At 42.5% G+C, this 14,737-nt stretch overlaps 1 protein-coding gene across 1 annotated transcript; it reads left to right on the top strand.

Annotated features, from left to right (window-relative positions):
• The first annotated feature begins 1,410 nt into the window (after positions 1 to 1,410).
• Areg (amphiregulin) lies at positions 1,411 to 10,223 on the top strand. The gene is made up of 6 exons (XM_006993509.4): positions 1,411 to 1,639; positions 2,672 to 2,899; positions 5,269 to 5,473; positions 6,175 to 6,324; positions 8,449 to 8,557; positions 10,054 to 10,223. The coding sequence occupies exons 1-5, from the start codon at positions 1,576 to 1,578 to the stop codon at positions 8,540 to 8,542; spliced, it is 741 nt and encodes a 246-aa protein (XP_006993571.1). The 5' UTR covers positions 1,411 to 1,575; the 3' UTR covers positions 8,543 to 8,557; positions 10,054 to 10,223.
• Positions 10,224 to 14,737: the final 4,514 nt, after the last annotated feature.

The following is a 14,737-nucleotide window of genomic DNA, read 5'->3' on the forward strand; positions in this document are numbered from 1 at the left end:
ACACCTTGTTTTCACTAAGTGAAGAAAAATCCAGCTCTGAGCTGCTAGAACCTGGAAGTTCATCAAGGAAGCGACTCCCCCTCCCTTCTTTTTTAACCTGGTTAAATACCTTCCTGGTTTCCCCGTGGGTGTTTTCCAGTTTTCCATTTTGTTTCTCTTTTGAGTCAGTCTTTTCTGCTAGCACAAATAGGCCTCAAGCTGGCTCTGTAGCCTAGAGGGGCCTGGAAGTCAAGAAGATTCCCTCGCCTGGGTGCTGGAGTCACAGGCCTGTCATCTTTAGAACGCCCTCTTAAGCTAGACACGGGGCCTCGCTGGTTTCTTTGAATTTGTGCAGGGGCCCCACTCACGCAAATCACCATGCATGCCCCCTTCTTCCTCTTTCTTTCTTCTGCCCAGAAACCCTCTTCTCAAGTTTAGCGCTAAATCTCTACCAGAGTGGCAAGAGGCAGATTTCAGGGACAAATTAAAGTGAATAAATCTACTGTGTCAATTTATTCTCTCTGCTTTTTACATCTGCCTTTTATTTACTTGAAAACCCGAATATAGGACCCCGGCCAGGTATTAGGGAGACTGTGGAGGGAAGCAATTTTGCTTGGGTTTGGGCTTCATCACATAGCCCAGCCGAACTTCTCCCTGCAACTTTCTATTTCAGTGTCCTCAGTGCCAGTGTCTGGCCAGGTCCAGCTAAAATCTTAAGTGCCTAATTTAATACTAGTAAAAGGCCAGCAAGTGTTGCTGTGAAAGGCCCCGGGGAGGGTGTCTGATTGATAACTGGGTCATTTTGGAATCTTTCCGAGTCCAGGTGGGAAAGGGCCTCAGGTTTTGGAGAGGGTGTTTGATTGACATCCCGGGTCATTTGGAGTCTTTAAGAGCCCAGGTGGGAAAGGGCCCTAGGCTGCCACACAAACCCATCATGCTTCAACTCTTGTGGGGGGTGCCTTCTCTTCTTGGAGTTAACCAACTTACTTTACCCTTCTCAAAGTCTTCAAGCTAACATCACGAAGTCGCAGCTGCTCTCTCTTAAAGCTCTATGTCCTAACGTGGGACTTTGCTACTTCAATCTCCTGGTCTGTCATCCCGCTAACATCAACGTCCACGCAGAGGTTTTTTCAGGCCCTGTGACACCGGGATTTTGGGCTGTCAGCTCCCAAGCACAGGACACCAGTTTAGAACAGGAGTGGGACAGTTTCTCCCCGCGTTGACAGGGCTCCGATTCCCACTTCCTCCGGGCTGCTGTCTGTCTGCCGGGTTTGGGGGTAGTAACCTCCTGCCGCCTCCACCCACGGCCGGCCCGTGACGTCACGGGCGGTGGCTCCCGTGGGCCTATAAAGCAGCAGCAGGTGCTCACCGCACCCTCAGTCCGCTCGCTCGCTCCGCTCCCTCCTGCCCCGCAGCCGCCGCCCCGACATCCCGAGCCGAGCCCGAGGCGCTGGCCGCTCCCGCCGCCCAGAGCCCGGCGGGCTGGGCCTCCCCGCGCCGGTGCTCGCCCGCTGCTCCGCGGTCCAGCTGCTCCCGCCGCCCGGAGCCGCCGTCGTGTTGCCACAGAGACCCGGACGCCGCCGGCCCGCGGGACCAATGAGAGCTCCGCTGCTGCCGCGGGCGCTCCCGGTGCTGTGGCTGCTGCTGATCATAGGCTCAGGTGAGCACCCGCCGCCTCCCGAAGCCGCCTGGGCTGTAGTCGCCCCTTAAATGCTGCTGTCTTTTGACGCCCCCCGAAATTTGTCCTGCCGCGGGAGCGGATCCCCGCAGCTCGCTCCGCTGAAGTTGCGCAAGCTAGGCGGGAGGGTGAGAGAAGCCAGGAGGAGTCTGTAGCCCGTCCCAGGGACCAGGCTGCTGGGGACGACCTACACTAAAATCCAGCTGATGGAGAACTAAGAGGTCCTTTTAGCCCAGCCTTTGCTTTGACACCAGAGGAAACCGAGTCCAGACAGGTGAAGCAATTTCCACAAGAGTAGTTAATCCAGGAGGATTTGAGGAGGCCTCATTGTCTGCTATCTTCATCTCTCTCTCTAGTGATTTTATTTTTACCTTCCTAAAGTGTCCTTAGAGAGGGGTTGAAAGCACCGCTGCCAGTATGGTTTTGAGATTTGAGAAAAATAAATAAATAAAAGCAACGAAAAGGAAAGAAAAAGCAAGGACTGGAACTCAGGGCTCCCCAGATGTTACCAGGTGCCCAACTTTTTCTGATAATAATAATAGATAAAGATAGTGAAAATCCTTGTTCTTAGCCACCGTGGGCACCACATTTTACGTTGTGTATACAGTTCCAACAGGAGTAAACAAGTGTTTAAAATGTATCTCCACATCCAGCACTGGCAAAAAGGTGGTAGGAGAGATCTGGCACAAAGGTACGCCGAGTTAGACCTGCAGTGAGCGGCTGTTAGACATTGCCCGGGACATGATTCTACTGGGGTGACTTGGCAGGACTTTTTAAACTGTGGAAATTAATGTAGGCTATCTGTGGAAAAGAAAACCCAGATAAAAGAAACTGTAATTGGAGCGGCTGAGTTTGCTTCTTGGCAAACTGTGAAGTTGCTTTCATGAGTGACTCAGTCAAACAAACAATAGCACACGTGCAGTAGCTGCTTTGATACAGGCAGGACAGTCTCGCAGCAGGGCTCAGTGAGCGAGACAAAAGCATCTGGACTCATCGCTTCTTCTCTCCCTGCAGGTCATTATGTGGCTGGGTTGGACCTCAATGACACCACCTCTGGGAAAAGTGAACCATTTTCTGGGGACCACAATGCTAGTGGACTTGCGGTTCCTGCGGGAAGTGAGGTCTCTACCACAAGTGAAATGCCCTCTGGCAGTGAACTCTCCACGGGGGACTATGACTACTCAGAGGAGTACGATAATGAGCCACAAATATCCGGCTATGTTATAGATGACTCAGTCAGAGGTGAGTGGAGGAGACGGGAAAATGTTGTCTATGAGATGTGGTTCGATCTTAGCAATGTGGCTTCAGAAGAAATACGGTGTTTCAGTTTTCTAGTGGCTTTCTAGGTGTGGCTATTGGATATCCTTTAAAGGGCTATTGTAGGTTGCATCCTACTAAGCAAAGTCTTATGTGTATGTTTAATCTTTGCAGTTCTGGTAAGTAGAAAATATTATTCTCGTTTTACACAATAACCGAAGCTCAGAAAGGTTACATGGCCTGGGGAGCAAGCACTTGAGTCAGAATTAGAACTTCAATCTGCTTGATCCCAGAGATGGATTATATTCTTTCCAAATGTGCCACGTGACCTCCATTCTGGGAGCATAGGTAGTCGTCAACTATTCCTGTGGGCCTTGTAGCTCAACATTTGTATCCCCTCCCCCACACTACCTGTCTTCAAATAACAAACATTTTAGCACAAATAAGGGAACAGAGGAAATAATGACCAACCTCTAGAAACATTAAAGAAGCACAGCTATGTGTAGATTTTGTTTTCATCCACACTACTAGTGACCCCTGGTTGTTTTTTTTTTTTCTCTTATCAGACAGATCTTTAAAAAAGTACTTTTTCTTTAAATGAGAAAGAGATCAAAGCTCACTACCCCCATTTTACTTTGTATTTTGAGAGAAGAAGAGACCATTGATGAGTCAGATCTAGGAGCGTCTCCCTTAGAGGCAGGACAAGTGATTCCAGAGTTCTTTAAGGTCTTTTGAGACTTTCCCGGCAGCTTCTCCTCCTCCTTCACCTCCTCTTCCTCCTCTCCTCCCTCTCCTCCTCCTCTTCCTCTTCCACCTCTCCTCCCTCTCCTCCTCCTCTGGAGTCTCCCAGAGCTGAAGAAGAGTGAGCGGGTGTCCAAACACAGGGACAGAGATTGGGGCAAGTGACTGGAGGGTTAAACCTCAGTGAGCATTCTACTTGAGTGCCTCGATGCTACTTGTTTTATTTGTTTGTTTGTTGTTGTTGTTGTTTAATATATGCCATGGGAAAGGAGATTAGAATAGACCATCAGTGTCCAGGAGCTGGCCTCTCAAAGACTTGTTGACTAAGTTATCAACACTTCTAGAGGCCACATCAATTACTAGTGGGGCGGGTGGCCAGTGCTTAGGCTTGCAGCTGAGAGTATAAAACTGAGACTGTTGGTTGAACTCATTGGAAAGGCTGTTTGCTTAAATGCCCATGGGTGTCCCGTCTGTTGTGACACTTCAGCACAGCGGCAATTATTTGGCTTAGACTTCTAATCTACCTGATGAAGTGTAGTGATATCCACTTAAAGCAGTTCTCCTAGAGGGCTTTTTTTAACTTGCACTTTTTAATAATCAGAAGGAAGTTTTTGTATAAACACTCCACTTAATAAGTGTTACTCCTTACTTAGCTTCTGTCAATGACCATACAGTAACCTGCGGGGGAAAAAAAAAATCCCTAATATCATTTCCTTAAGACAGAGACTCTGTCCTTGACACCCTCATCAGCCTTCCACCCACATTTCTGTTGTGTTCTGGGTGATGGGTCCTTGCACTGCCTTTGGGTCCAGTCATGCTTTCTCTTCCGGGTGGTCCCTCTTTGCTAAACACTTGGTCATACACACCTATTGCAGGATCAGTGCAACAAAATGTGCGTTAGACCCCTCAAAACTTCCCCTCCCTGTCTGTAGCATGTAATTAACTATACCTTTCCTAATCCTAAGGATTCTAGATCTGATTGGTTGAGGTGGCATTCTGAAGCATCGGGCACAGCGACTTCAGTGCCATTTTTAATAGACTGAATGCCACAAAGAGCCTCCCTCCCCAGAAGGTAGTTGTTGTTATTGTTTTCAGTAATACAAAGTTTCCAGTTCTCACTACTCTCGAGCAGGGCCCACTAACTTCCAGCTTAAGATAGCAAGCCTAGGACATGTGTGGGGAAGTCAAATCAACAGATTTGTCTCATACCACATTTTAGTCAATGGCGTTGTCCCTTTTTTAAGAGACATTTTTGGTATAACAAAAACAAACAAAAAGGCTTAACGTGTCAGTGCTGAGCTTTCCCGGTGCATGTCCCAGGAGATGTCTTCTCTCTTCCCTGAACCTCTGTATCATGTGAGGTACATCGCCTCTAACCATGGGCATACATAGGTAAAATAATGAAAGTAGCTTGCGACAGAGATTAAGTACTATCTGACATAGACATTCTCTGCAGGTCTATCATGTGTGTGTTATATTAAATAATGAGGGAAAGGTTGTTCTCAGTGCTGGAATTTCTGAGTCTCTTGTATCTCAGGTGATTTTTAGGATAAAAAGAGAATGTTGACAGGACATCTGACCTCAACTTGTCCAACAACTTTCTTTTTCTCTAGTTGAACAGGTAATTAAGCCCAAGAAAAACAAGGCAGAAGGGGACAGGACTTCAGACAAACCCAAAAGAAAGAAAAAGGGAGGCAAAAGTGGAAAAGGTAGAAGACACAAAAAGAAGAAAAAGAGCCCATGCGACACCGAGTTCCAGAATTTTTGCATTCATGGTGAATGCAAATACATCGAGAACCTGGAGGCAGTGACGTGCAAGTAGGTTGAGAGCCACATGAAATTCTACATCCATCCCTATTCTACACCATGCCAGAAAACTGTTGACTTTTCCCATGTGTAAACCAAGAACCAGAAACTTCACTAAAAGATAAGATGGGGAATGTGTAGGCTTTGTGGGCCAATAGTATGTCTATACACCCAATTCAACTGTAAGCACTTAAAAAGAGAAAAAAAAAACTTAACTTGCAGGCTGTAAAAAGTTGGGCAAAGGGGCTGTAGTTTTCTGACTACTGGTATAAACCATCATTTTATTACATAATATACATATATTTTAAGCCCTTTTTTTGCAAAAAAAAATTTTATAAAAACAACCTTAAGGTATTAATCACACAACTTTTCATGTTGTTCTAACATCCCCAACCCCTCACAAGCCCCTAACACCAAATTAAATGAGAGTGGAATGTATTAACTGCCAAACAAGACATTGAAGTCATCAGTTGGTCCTAAAAGAGCACAAGGAATGATTTACTGTGTCTTCTTGGAATATCACACTCATGCCCAAACTAATCACACTTGTATTTAAAGATCCTTAGCTAGAATGCATTCCATTGTCTCATGATTTTGCGGTACTGATGAGGGCATGGCCTTTCTAAGTTAAATTAAATGACTGTCATTAAGTAGTAGACTTGAAACTTGCAGAACATTTTCAACAATTATATTTATGAAATGTGATGTTACAGATGTCATCAAGACTACTTTGGTGAACGGTGTGGAGAAAAATCCATGAAGACTCACAGTGGGGCTGACAGTGACCTGTCCAAGATTGCATCCTTAACTGTTTTTGTCTCTGCCGTAATCCTCATAGCTATTGGCATTGTTGTCACTGTCCTGTAAGTACTACACAACTTAAGAATTAACTCTTGTCAGAATTTCTACCAGGCCCTACTGTCATATCTTACACGAGTTATTTTTATAGCATATGACCCATTAGCAGACTATAATCAAACTTTGCATTACTTTGACGACCATCAACATGGCATATAAAGCCATCTTTCAGAACCAGAATATTTTTTAGCTTAAAAATTGGTATTTTTTATTATATATATTTTTGATAATGGTTATTTCTTGAACCTCAGAAAGTGCTAGTATTGTCTGTGGATATTTTAAGCTTAAGCATAAAGCTTCTCAGAAACTAAGTAGCGTCACATTAGGCTCATAGCCCCAAATACACTTCTTCAGCATTAAAAAAAATCCTGAAGGGCTTTAGATCAACAGCCAAGGAAAGCTATGTCTCTTCTCACAGTACAATGTAAAGCTCTGAGCTTGTCGTTTCTTGGCATGGTGCTAATTGGTTTACAGTTGAGACCTATTTCTGTCCTTATTGGGTACAATAGTGTGGGAACATACTAAGAAACAAAGCGAAACATTTCCTCCCAATGGCATGGTGTAGGCAGCAAGGACAAACTCTGTTACTATGGTCCTCCCACAGCTTCTTTCCTGGGCAACAGTAGATCACACACATGCCTCACTTCAGGACCAAAGAATGCCTTCACTAGACTGTTCTGATGGGTACATCAGCATGATATTGTCTCTCAAACAGAAGCCACTGGGTAGGGGAAGCTGGAGGAGGGCCTGCATGGCTGTAGAATGACTCACTGCTGCTAGGGCTTGGGAAAAGCAGTGGATTCATTATTCTAATTTTAGGTCTTGGTAAATTACTTTAACAACTGGATTGTATACATGGTCCATCACTGATGTTCTTCAGGATACAGGTGTTATCTCCTGCCATTGTTTATTGTTGTCCTAAATTCAAATCAGATAGTGATAAAATGGCAGGTAAAAGCTGTTTCATTATGCACATGGAGTCTGATGTGCAGTTTAAATATGTTTTGCACACATGGAATTTGTTCTCGTGCCCCAAGCCCTGTATGCAAATGCATTTAGGGAAGAAAAGAGAACCAACCCCTGTGAACCACTATTATTTGTCATAGAAGTAGAAAACAAAATGTGAGCTCAAGATGTTTCCCAATAACTGAACTTGTAGCTTATTCATCTTTCAGTGCTCAGTAATCCTCTGGAAGAATATGGAGTGACTATTGTTTTTTGTTGGCTCTGTTTCCCTTGTGGCAGTGCTGGGCATAGAACTTAGGACCTCATGCGTGCTGGCCAAGTACTCAGTGGCTGAGCTCCGTCTATAGCAGTTTCTATTTTTTGAGACAGGATCCATGTTTCCCAAGCTCTCCTTGAATTTGTGATCTTCCTGTCATGGCCTCTTGAGTAGCCCAGCTCCATTTTGTCACTGTTAAGAAGTGATTTTTTTTCTCTCAAATTCTTATTATATTTTGAAACATAATCAACACTAATCTTAAACCACATTTGCTGAGGTTTTTTTTCCATAACTGAAGTGAATATTTTCCCTTAATGTAATAAAGTTCTTTGGGGTTTAATGGCAGTGTGTGGTGAAATGGCTCAGGAATCACGCAAAGAAGTGGACAACATCCCCCCAATTTTAAACCCTGGGGTTTTAAAAATAGAATGTAGCAATAGATACTTAGTTGGAAACATTTGTATTTGGAAATAAACAAACCACAAATTGTTTTATAAACAGTCAAAAAAATTCTAGTAATTTAAAATCTCTTACTAGAAACTTAAAAATCATTTCTGTACATTCATTCATGTGCACGGAGTCCTTCTATTGTACACCATCACCCCCAATGCTTAGTTCTTCAGGAATAACATCAGAAGACACGGATCTGTTCCACACTGTATGAAAGTTCTCATTGTGAATATACACTTTCATTCCAGTATTCTCAAAATGTGTTTATGTAGTGGTGGCAGCACCCCCCTGAAATTGTCCAGATACTGCAGTTGTGTTTAGGTTTTGGTGCAGTGCAACAAACCAACACAGGGTCCTTGTCTCTAAGAGGTCATGGGAGGAAAGTCCCCATTGTCATGAAAGTCCCCATTGCACAGGTAGGTGACTTGCTAACGGTGGTCTTCTGTGTTCTCCAAAGGCTTCGCAAACGCTACTTCAAGGAATGTGAAGGAGAAGCAGAAGAGCGAAAGAAGCTTCGACAAGAAACTGGAAACGTGCACGTCATAGCCTAGCTGAAGACAATTCAGGTTTGGCCACTAAATTCATCTGTCAGTTAGATGCTGTAATTTTGAAAAAAAAATGACAGCACTTGATCTCAAGGCAAAGGAGGAATCCCTTCTTAATTATGAAGGCACATGAACAGCTGTTTGAGGGAAATGTTATTCTTTGAGTAAGATTGACTTCAGTCTTGTGAAGGGACTAAGTAGTTAGTCATTATTCAAAGGGATGTAGAGGTGGAGCACTCCAGTCCTTTCTCAGAGAATGCAACGCTTAATAGATGGAGAAAAACTGTAAGAGATCAAAGCATTGAAGAATGTAAAATAGAAGTCTGAAGACTGGAACTGATGGAATGGGGAAATGTTCCCCAAAATGGGAGAACTAGCGGGACACACTTAAGAGCTAGGAAAGGTCATGTACCCCAAAGTGGCCTTGTGAGCTGGAAAGAACTTAGGAAGTCAGGAGAGCAATTATGAAGAAGGATTGGCAATACTGATAGGTGAGTGGGTCATTTTAGAAACATAGAAATGGCCTCATTCCGATGACTGTTGGGTGAGACAAGAGCAGAATGACAGGGTGGGCTCACACAGCAGATGGAGGGCCAAGGTTAGCTTATCACACGAAGGAAGACCCTATGTGAGACAAGAATTGGAGTGTCCTTTAAAGAAAGCAAGGGGCTCACGCTTGAGAGTGGTTTGGTAAATGTCTATAATTTTACCTCTAAACAGAGAGAGCCAAGTACATTTTGGGTAAAAAGTACACAGTAAAGAGCTAATGAAGACTTCAGAGGAAGAGGGAGGCAGGGAGGTGGATGCAATACAAATTGAGTCAGTCAAAAACGAATTCATATCTCAGGCATTTAGGAAAGATAATGTGTCCCTAACCCCCTTTTTCTGACTCCAGTGGAGCTGTTACTTGAGATGATTGTTAAATATGATATTCCTATACACACTCTAAGTCTACTGAATCTTAAGTTCTATTTTCGATAAACATTCCAGATGATTATAACTCATGAAACAGGTAACTGTTCATGCCCAATGTTATACTCAGTATTCACTGCACCTTTAAGAAATATGTCACTTATGTGCTTAGGCTAAGACTCAACGAATACATAAGGGTGGAATAGGATATTAATATGCTGTGCTGGCATGTGGTGGCTGCCCATTAACTGGTAGCTACTATTATTATACCCCTGGTACTAATTATCCTAAATTAACTGTATATCATAAATACTGAGACACTTAATCTTGGTTTTTAATTATGTCTAACAGTGTACATTCAGTTAGGAAACCTATTTTTCTTGACTACAGTTGGTGTGAGTATTTGTAGTTTCCCACATAGTCATATAACTTGAGAAGAAATAAAAGATGAAGTTAAGCCAAAGTGTCAGTTTTCCATGAGAACATCTAACATGTCTCCTAGGACATCCCAGAAAAATGAAACTGACAGAAATTCTGATTCTTAGAAATTTTCATAAAGCCATGCCAGACTAGAGCTTATCTCTTACACTTTTCTTTCTTCACAGGGTAACAGTTGAGTCACTGCCAAGTCACAAGCAAAAATGACACATTGGTCCTCCTTTTGATGAAGTGGGTGGAGCCTTCTGATGGTTTCAGCCTTCCTGTTGTCACTTTTCATGATCGTCTTATATCTGTACATAAAGAGATGTGTGGAGATAAAAAATATTTTTTCATGTTGTAAATAATTTATTTAATATTTAAGTGTTATTTATTTTATAGCTCATTAAACTTTTTTAAACAAACAGATTGAGAGTTTGAATATTAGTTTTGAAGTCTCAATACTTCAGGGTAATTTTCTCCTAACATTTGGATTGATCAATCATTTAAAAAAGGCTTCCTCCTGACTCTACCATTTTTATTTGTCTGTTTTTCACTTTCATCATTTGAAAGGGGTCTCAGTGTAGAAATGAATGATTCTCTTGCTTACAGGCATGGGTGACTGCATCTGGCTTTACAAAGTTCCCTTAAGGAGAGAACTTTAGTCCCTTACTCCTCCCACAAACACTAATAATTATTGTAGAAGTAACCGTCTTATTAAATAAGAAACACAGAGCCAATGTAAAGATAAAAGCCCAAGAGGTCAGAGCTAAGAACCTTACCCTTCCTCCTTCAGCGATCCTCTTCAGCCAAGAGAGACCTACTTCCTGTGTGTTTGTCTTTATATAGACTTTCTGTTCTGCCTTCTCATTGGTTGTAAACCCAACCTCATCACTGCCTCACCACTGCCTGTCTGTACTGACCTCCAGGTCTTCTATGGTTGGTATTGAGATTAAAGGCGTGTGTCTCCATGCTGGCTGTATCCTTGAACATGACACACAGAGATGTACCTAGCTCTGCCTACCAAGTGCTGGGGTTAAAGGTGTGCACCACCACCATCCAGCTTTTGCTATGGCTCTAATAGCTCTGACCCAGGGCAACTTTATTTATTAACATACAAATCACATTTTAGTACAAATAAAATATAACTATAAATTGTGATAATAGTAATTCCACACTGAGATTTCCTATTCCATGTAGAACTTGTATGAAATTATGTAAGCATCTGAAACACACATGCATGCATACACATGTGCACATACACACATGCACACATGCATGCACATACATTTCATTGTTCTCACTGCTCATTGCTGGGGTCAGCATAGATAGTCAGGAATGACTTGAATATTATAAAAGTCACTTTTCAAGAGAATCAGGAAATATTTGCAGAAGAGACTGCTTTTCCTTATATAGTATATATTCATGACAACCCAACACCATCTCTTCTCTCCATTTGCAGGGGTTCTCATAGTATGTGTGCATGTCTGGAGAACGCTATTTCATGAACATTAAAGCTACGAGGCCACAAACAGTATAGTGCCTGGCTGATAGACCAAGTTATATGCTTGCAAAATGAAGGAACCATTATAATGGAGGGTGCAGTTTAAGAAAGAATGAGCATAGTATCAGCAATCATATTGAATTTCATGAATAGAGGTGCCATGAGCATTAGTGCCTCATCTATCTCTAGAGTACCAGCAAAACCTTGCCCATTGATCACAGAGCCATTGGTTCCTTGCCTCAATTACACATATCACTTAAGGAATTTACACATCTCTGAGCACTCAGACAACCCCTCACACCCCAGGCTGTTGACTGGAAAGGGCTGGAGTGAATTATGCCATCTGTATTTGTAAAAGGTTGTTAAATGTTGGACCTCGGATTTACTTCTGTTGAACATCTTTGGCATACATTTCTCTTGGTCTTATTCACTAAATATGCACTCCAGCTGGTTGCAGCACAATGCTAGGGATGCAGAACAGCAAAGCTCTGACTCGGGCACATTCGCGCATTTGCCACCTTGTTGGTGAGAGTAGTGTGTCTGTCTTTTCAATGCACCTTCAGACACAACCAGCTGAGGCATGCCCCAGGAATCCATGGGAGCCTAGGAGCTCTCACCCAGCCCAGCTTGGAGGAGTCAGGCGAGCACTTCCTCCAGAGATACTACCTGGGATTGTCCTTGCAGGATGAATAGGTGGGAGCCTATGCTACAGGCATCATCTACAACAACAACAAGGAAATGACAGCCACCAAATAGTATGCTCTGACAAAGAACAGAGCTCACCATTGAAACTGTAGTCAACAGAGGTCTAAGGAAGGGGAGGGTGCTGCAGACAGAGTCACACAGGACAAAACCCAAGCTAAGATGTGGGACACAACTGGACAGAAATCAGAAGTCGATTTGCAACCCAGATAGGCCATCAAACCCCTGTCTTGGTGAGAGACTTAGCCAAAGCCAGAGGTCAGATGACCAGCTTGCAAAGAAATTAAAATAATCTACGTCAACAATTAATATCTACACCTGGGAAGAGAAACTTGACATGGATTTCAAGTCTTATTTATTGAGATTAAATATAAAATTGGGAGTATTTGTTATACAAACAAAGATGAAGGCAATGAGGTAGTGAGGGAAAGAAGAAATGATCCTAAATTGGTCCCCAGGCTTCTGGATGTAGAGGTCAGGTACCAGGGGACTCTATGAATTAAAAAGTAGAGAATCCCTTGGAATGGCTTACTAAATTTTTTTCAGAATGGAAGCATGCATTCCATGGACCCTTGACTGAAGAATGTGTCTTCTTAGATAATCTCTAGTCTCCCTCTCTACTGTTTCTCCTGTAGTCAAGGTGTTTGTTGGGTAGGAAGGATTCTGTCAGATTATGAGGTTAGCAAGTATGTTTTCAACACCCTTGCTCATATATAAGATATCCAAGTTACCTGTTTATAGCTTGAAGACCTAAATAAGATGGGTTTTTTGTTTGTTTGTTTGTTTGTTTAATCTACTTGTGTTACCAATATAAAAGTTCCCAACCTTTTCCCTTCCCCATCATCTCATAAAAGATGACTGATCTCTTATGTGTGATGTGCACACACTGAGTGGTAAACACAGAAGAAGATATATCAGCCTGATAAATCTGGGAGACACACAATTAAAGCTAGATGTTCCTCTTTAGCCAAAATAGTGATTCCACTCTCTGAAAAGGCTGCCGTTCAATTAACTAGATAACATCTACCTGCATGTTTTGCTCAAGAGAAAGGCAATTTATGAAGTGCTAGTTGGATAAGATTGGGATGTTAGTATTCCTTCTTGGAGTGAAATCCTACTAATTCTAGGATTCAATAGAGGCCATATCCATTACTTCAATCCATAGTCTCAGAGCTAAGTCTATGGCTAAATTTAGTTCAGGATAAATAAGAAACAAATCCCTACAGTAATTGCTGTCTTGTTCCTGAGTGTCTATAGCACAGAGGCATCATGGGAGTTAAGTATGATAGCAACTAGGTCCTCTTCACAGCTAAATAAGTACCCTAATGCCGTATGGTGTGTGTGTGTGTGTGTGTGTGTGTGTGTGTGCGCGCGCGTGTGTGTGTGTGTGTGTGTGTGTGTGTGTGTGTGTGTGTGCATGCACTGCAGTTCAAAAATCATGAGATTCTGTTGAGCTTACTTCACTGGACTGAGCCTTCCTCCTGGACAGTGTGTTTACCTCCGACTTTCTTACTTGCCCCCAGATAGGTAAGCTTTCCCTATTATATAATCTCCAAATACTTTCAAATGTTTCAGTTAAGCTCTTATTTTTGTAGCCCCTTAATTAATACTTCTCCTACTAGTGGTCTCTAAGATTAAGTCCCAAGTGCAGGGACTGAATCTCTCCACTGCTCAATGAGTATGCATTAATTGATAAGTGCTGAGTGATATCAGATCATTCCCTCATAATTGTCATCATCAGAAAGCACCTTGCCCCCAGGAGAACTGTATGGAGGCTAAAATAATATTGTCTATACTCCTCAATAAACATCCTCTTATGGATCATGGACTAACAATAATTTCCCAGTGGACCTAAGGGTTTGTAAGATTATAAACAAGTTTCAATCAGTTTTCATGGGTCTCAGGTTGCTGTTCCATCCAGAGAAGTCTGTGTGATCTATAACGGCCTTTGCAAACCACTAGAATTGACTGTTTCTTTCATTTGTTCAACCAGTATCTTTTATTAACATTAAATACACTTGTGCCACATGAAATACATCGTGCCAGGTGAGTTGGTATGTGAAGATAAAGTGTCTGTGCCCTAAGAGCTGTAACTCATTAAGGGCAATTCAGAGGAGATGAATTAGTCTCACAAAGCACTGTCAGCAGCTTACCTGTACTTTAATTACCAGAAAGCATACTATTTTATATAAGATAGACCAGAGGTTGGGATTTTCTTAAAAAGTCAAGAAAAGAATTTGTGTACAAAATGTACTTATAATTTAAAACCTGGGCAAAGGTAATATATTTTCCAAGTGTTGTAATGTCATAACCAGAATCTATTGAAGAATTTCAACTTTGTAGCCAATCAATAGTTGCTTCTGTAAGGAAAATAAGGGGAGGAGGGTTAGGGAAATGACTCAGTAGGCAAAGTGCTTACCATATAAGTACGAGGACCTGAATTTGCATTCCTAGCAATCATAAAAAATCTGAACATGCAGCATACGTCTGTAACCCCAGCCTGGAGGACAAAATTGGGCAAGAGCTTGATAACCAGACAGTTTAAGCTAATCAGTGAGATTCAGGTTCAGTGAGAAACCCTGTTTCAAAACATAAGGTGGAGAAAGCTGGAAGACCAGTGTCAACATCTGGACTCTGTGGATACCTAGATGCAGGTACCACATGAA

Source organism: Peromyscus maniculatus, chromosome 10, assembly GCF_049852395.1.
Source record: "Peromyscus maniculatus bairdii isolate BWxNUB_F1_BW_parent chromosome 10, HU_Pman_BW_mat_3.1, whole genome shotgun sequence".
Classification (NCBI taxonomy): Eukaryota; Metazoa; Chordata; class Mammalia; order Rodentia; family Cricetidae; genus Peromyscus; species Peromyscus maniculatus.

Excerpts from the sequence above, each read along its gene's own strand:
- Areg (XM_006993509.4), top strand. The coding sequence starts at position 1,576 with ATGAGAGCTCCGCTGCTGCCGCGGGCGCTCCCGGTGCTGTGGCTGCTG. Across the intron at positions 1,640-2,671 it reads GCTGCTGATCATAGGCTCAG|GTCATTATGTGGCTGGGTTG; the intron begins GTGAGCACCCGC and ends CTCTCCCTGCAG. Across the intron at positions 6,325-8,448 it reads GGCATTGTTGTCACTGTCCT|GCTTCGCAAACGCTACTTCA; the intron begins GTAAGTACTACA and ends TGTTCTCCAAAG.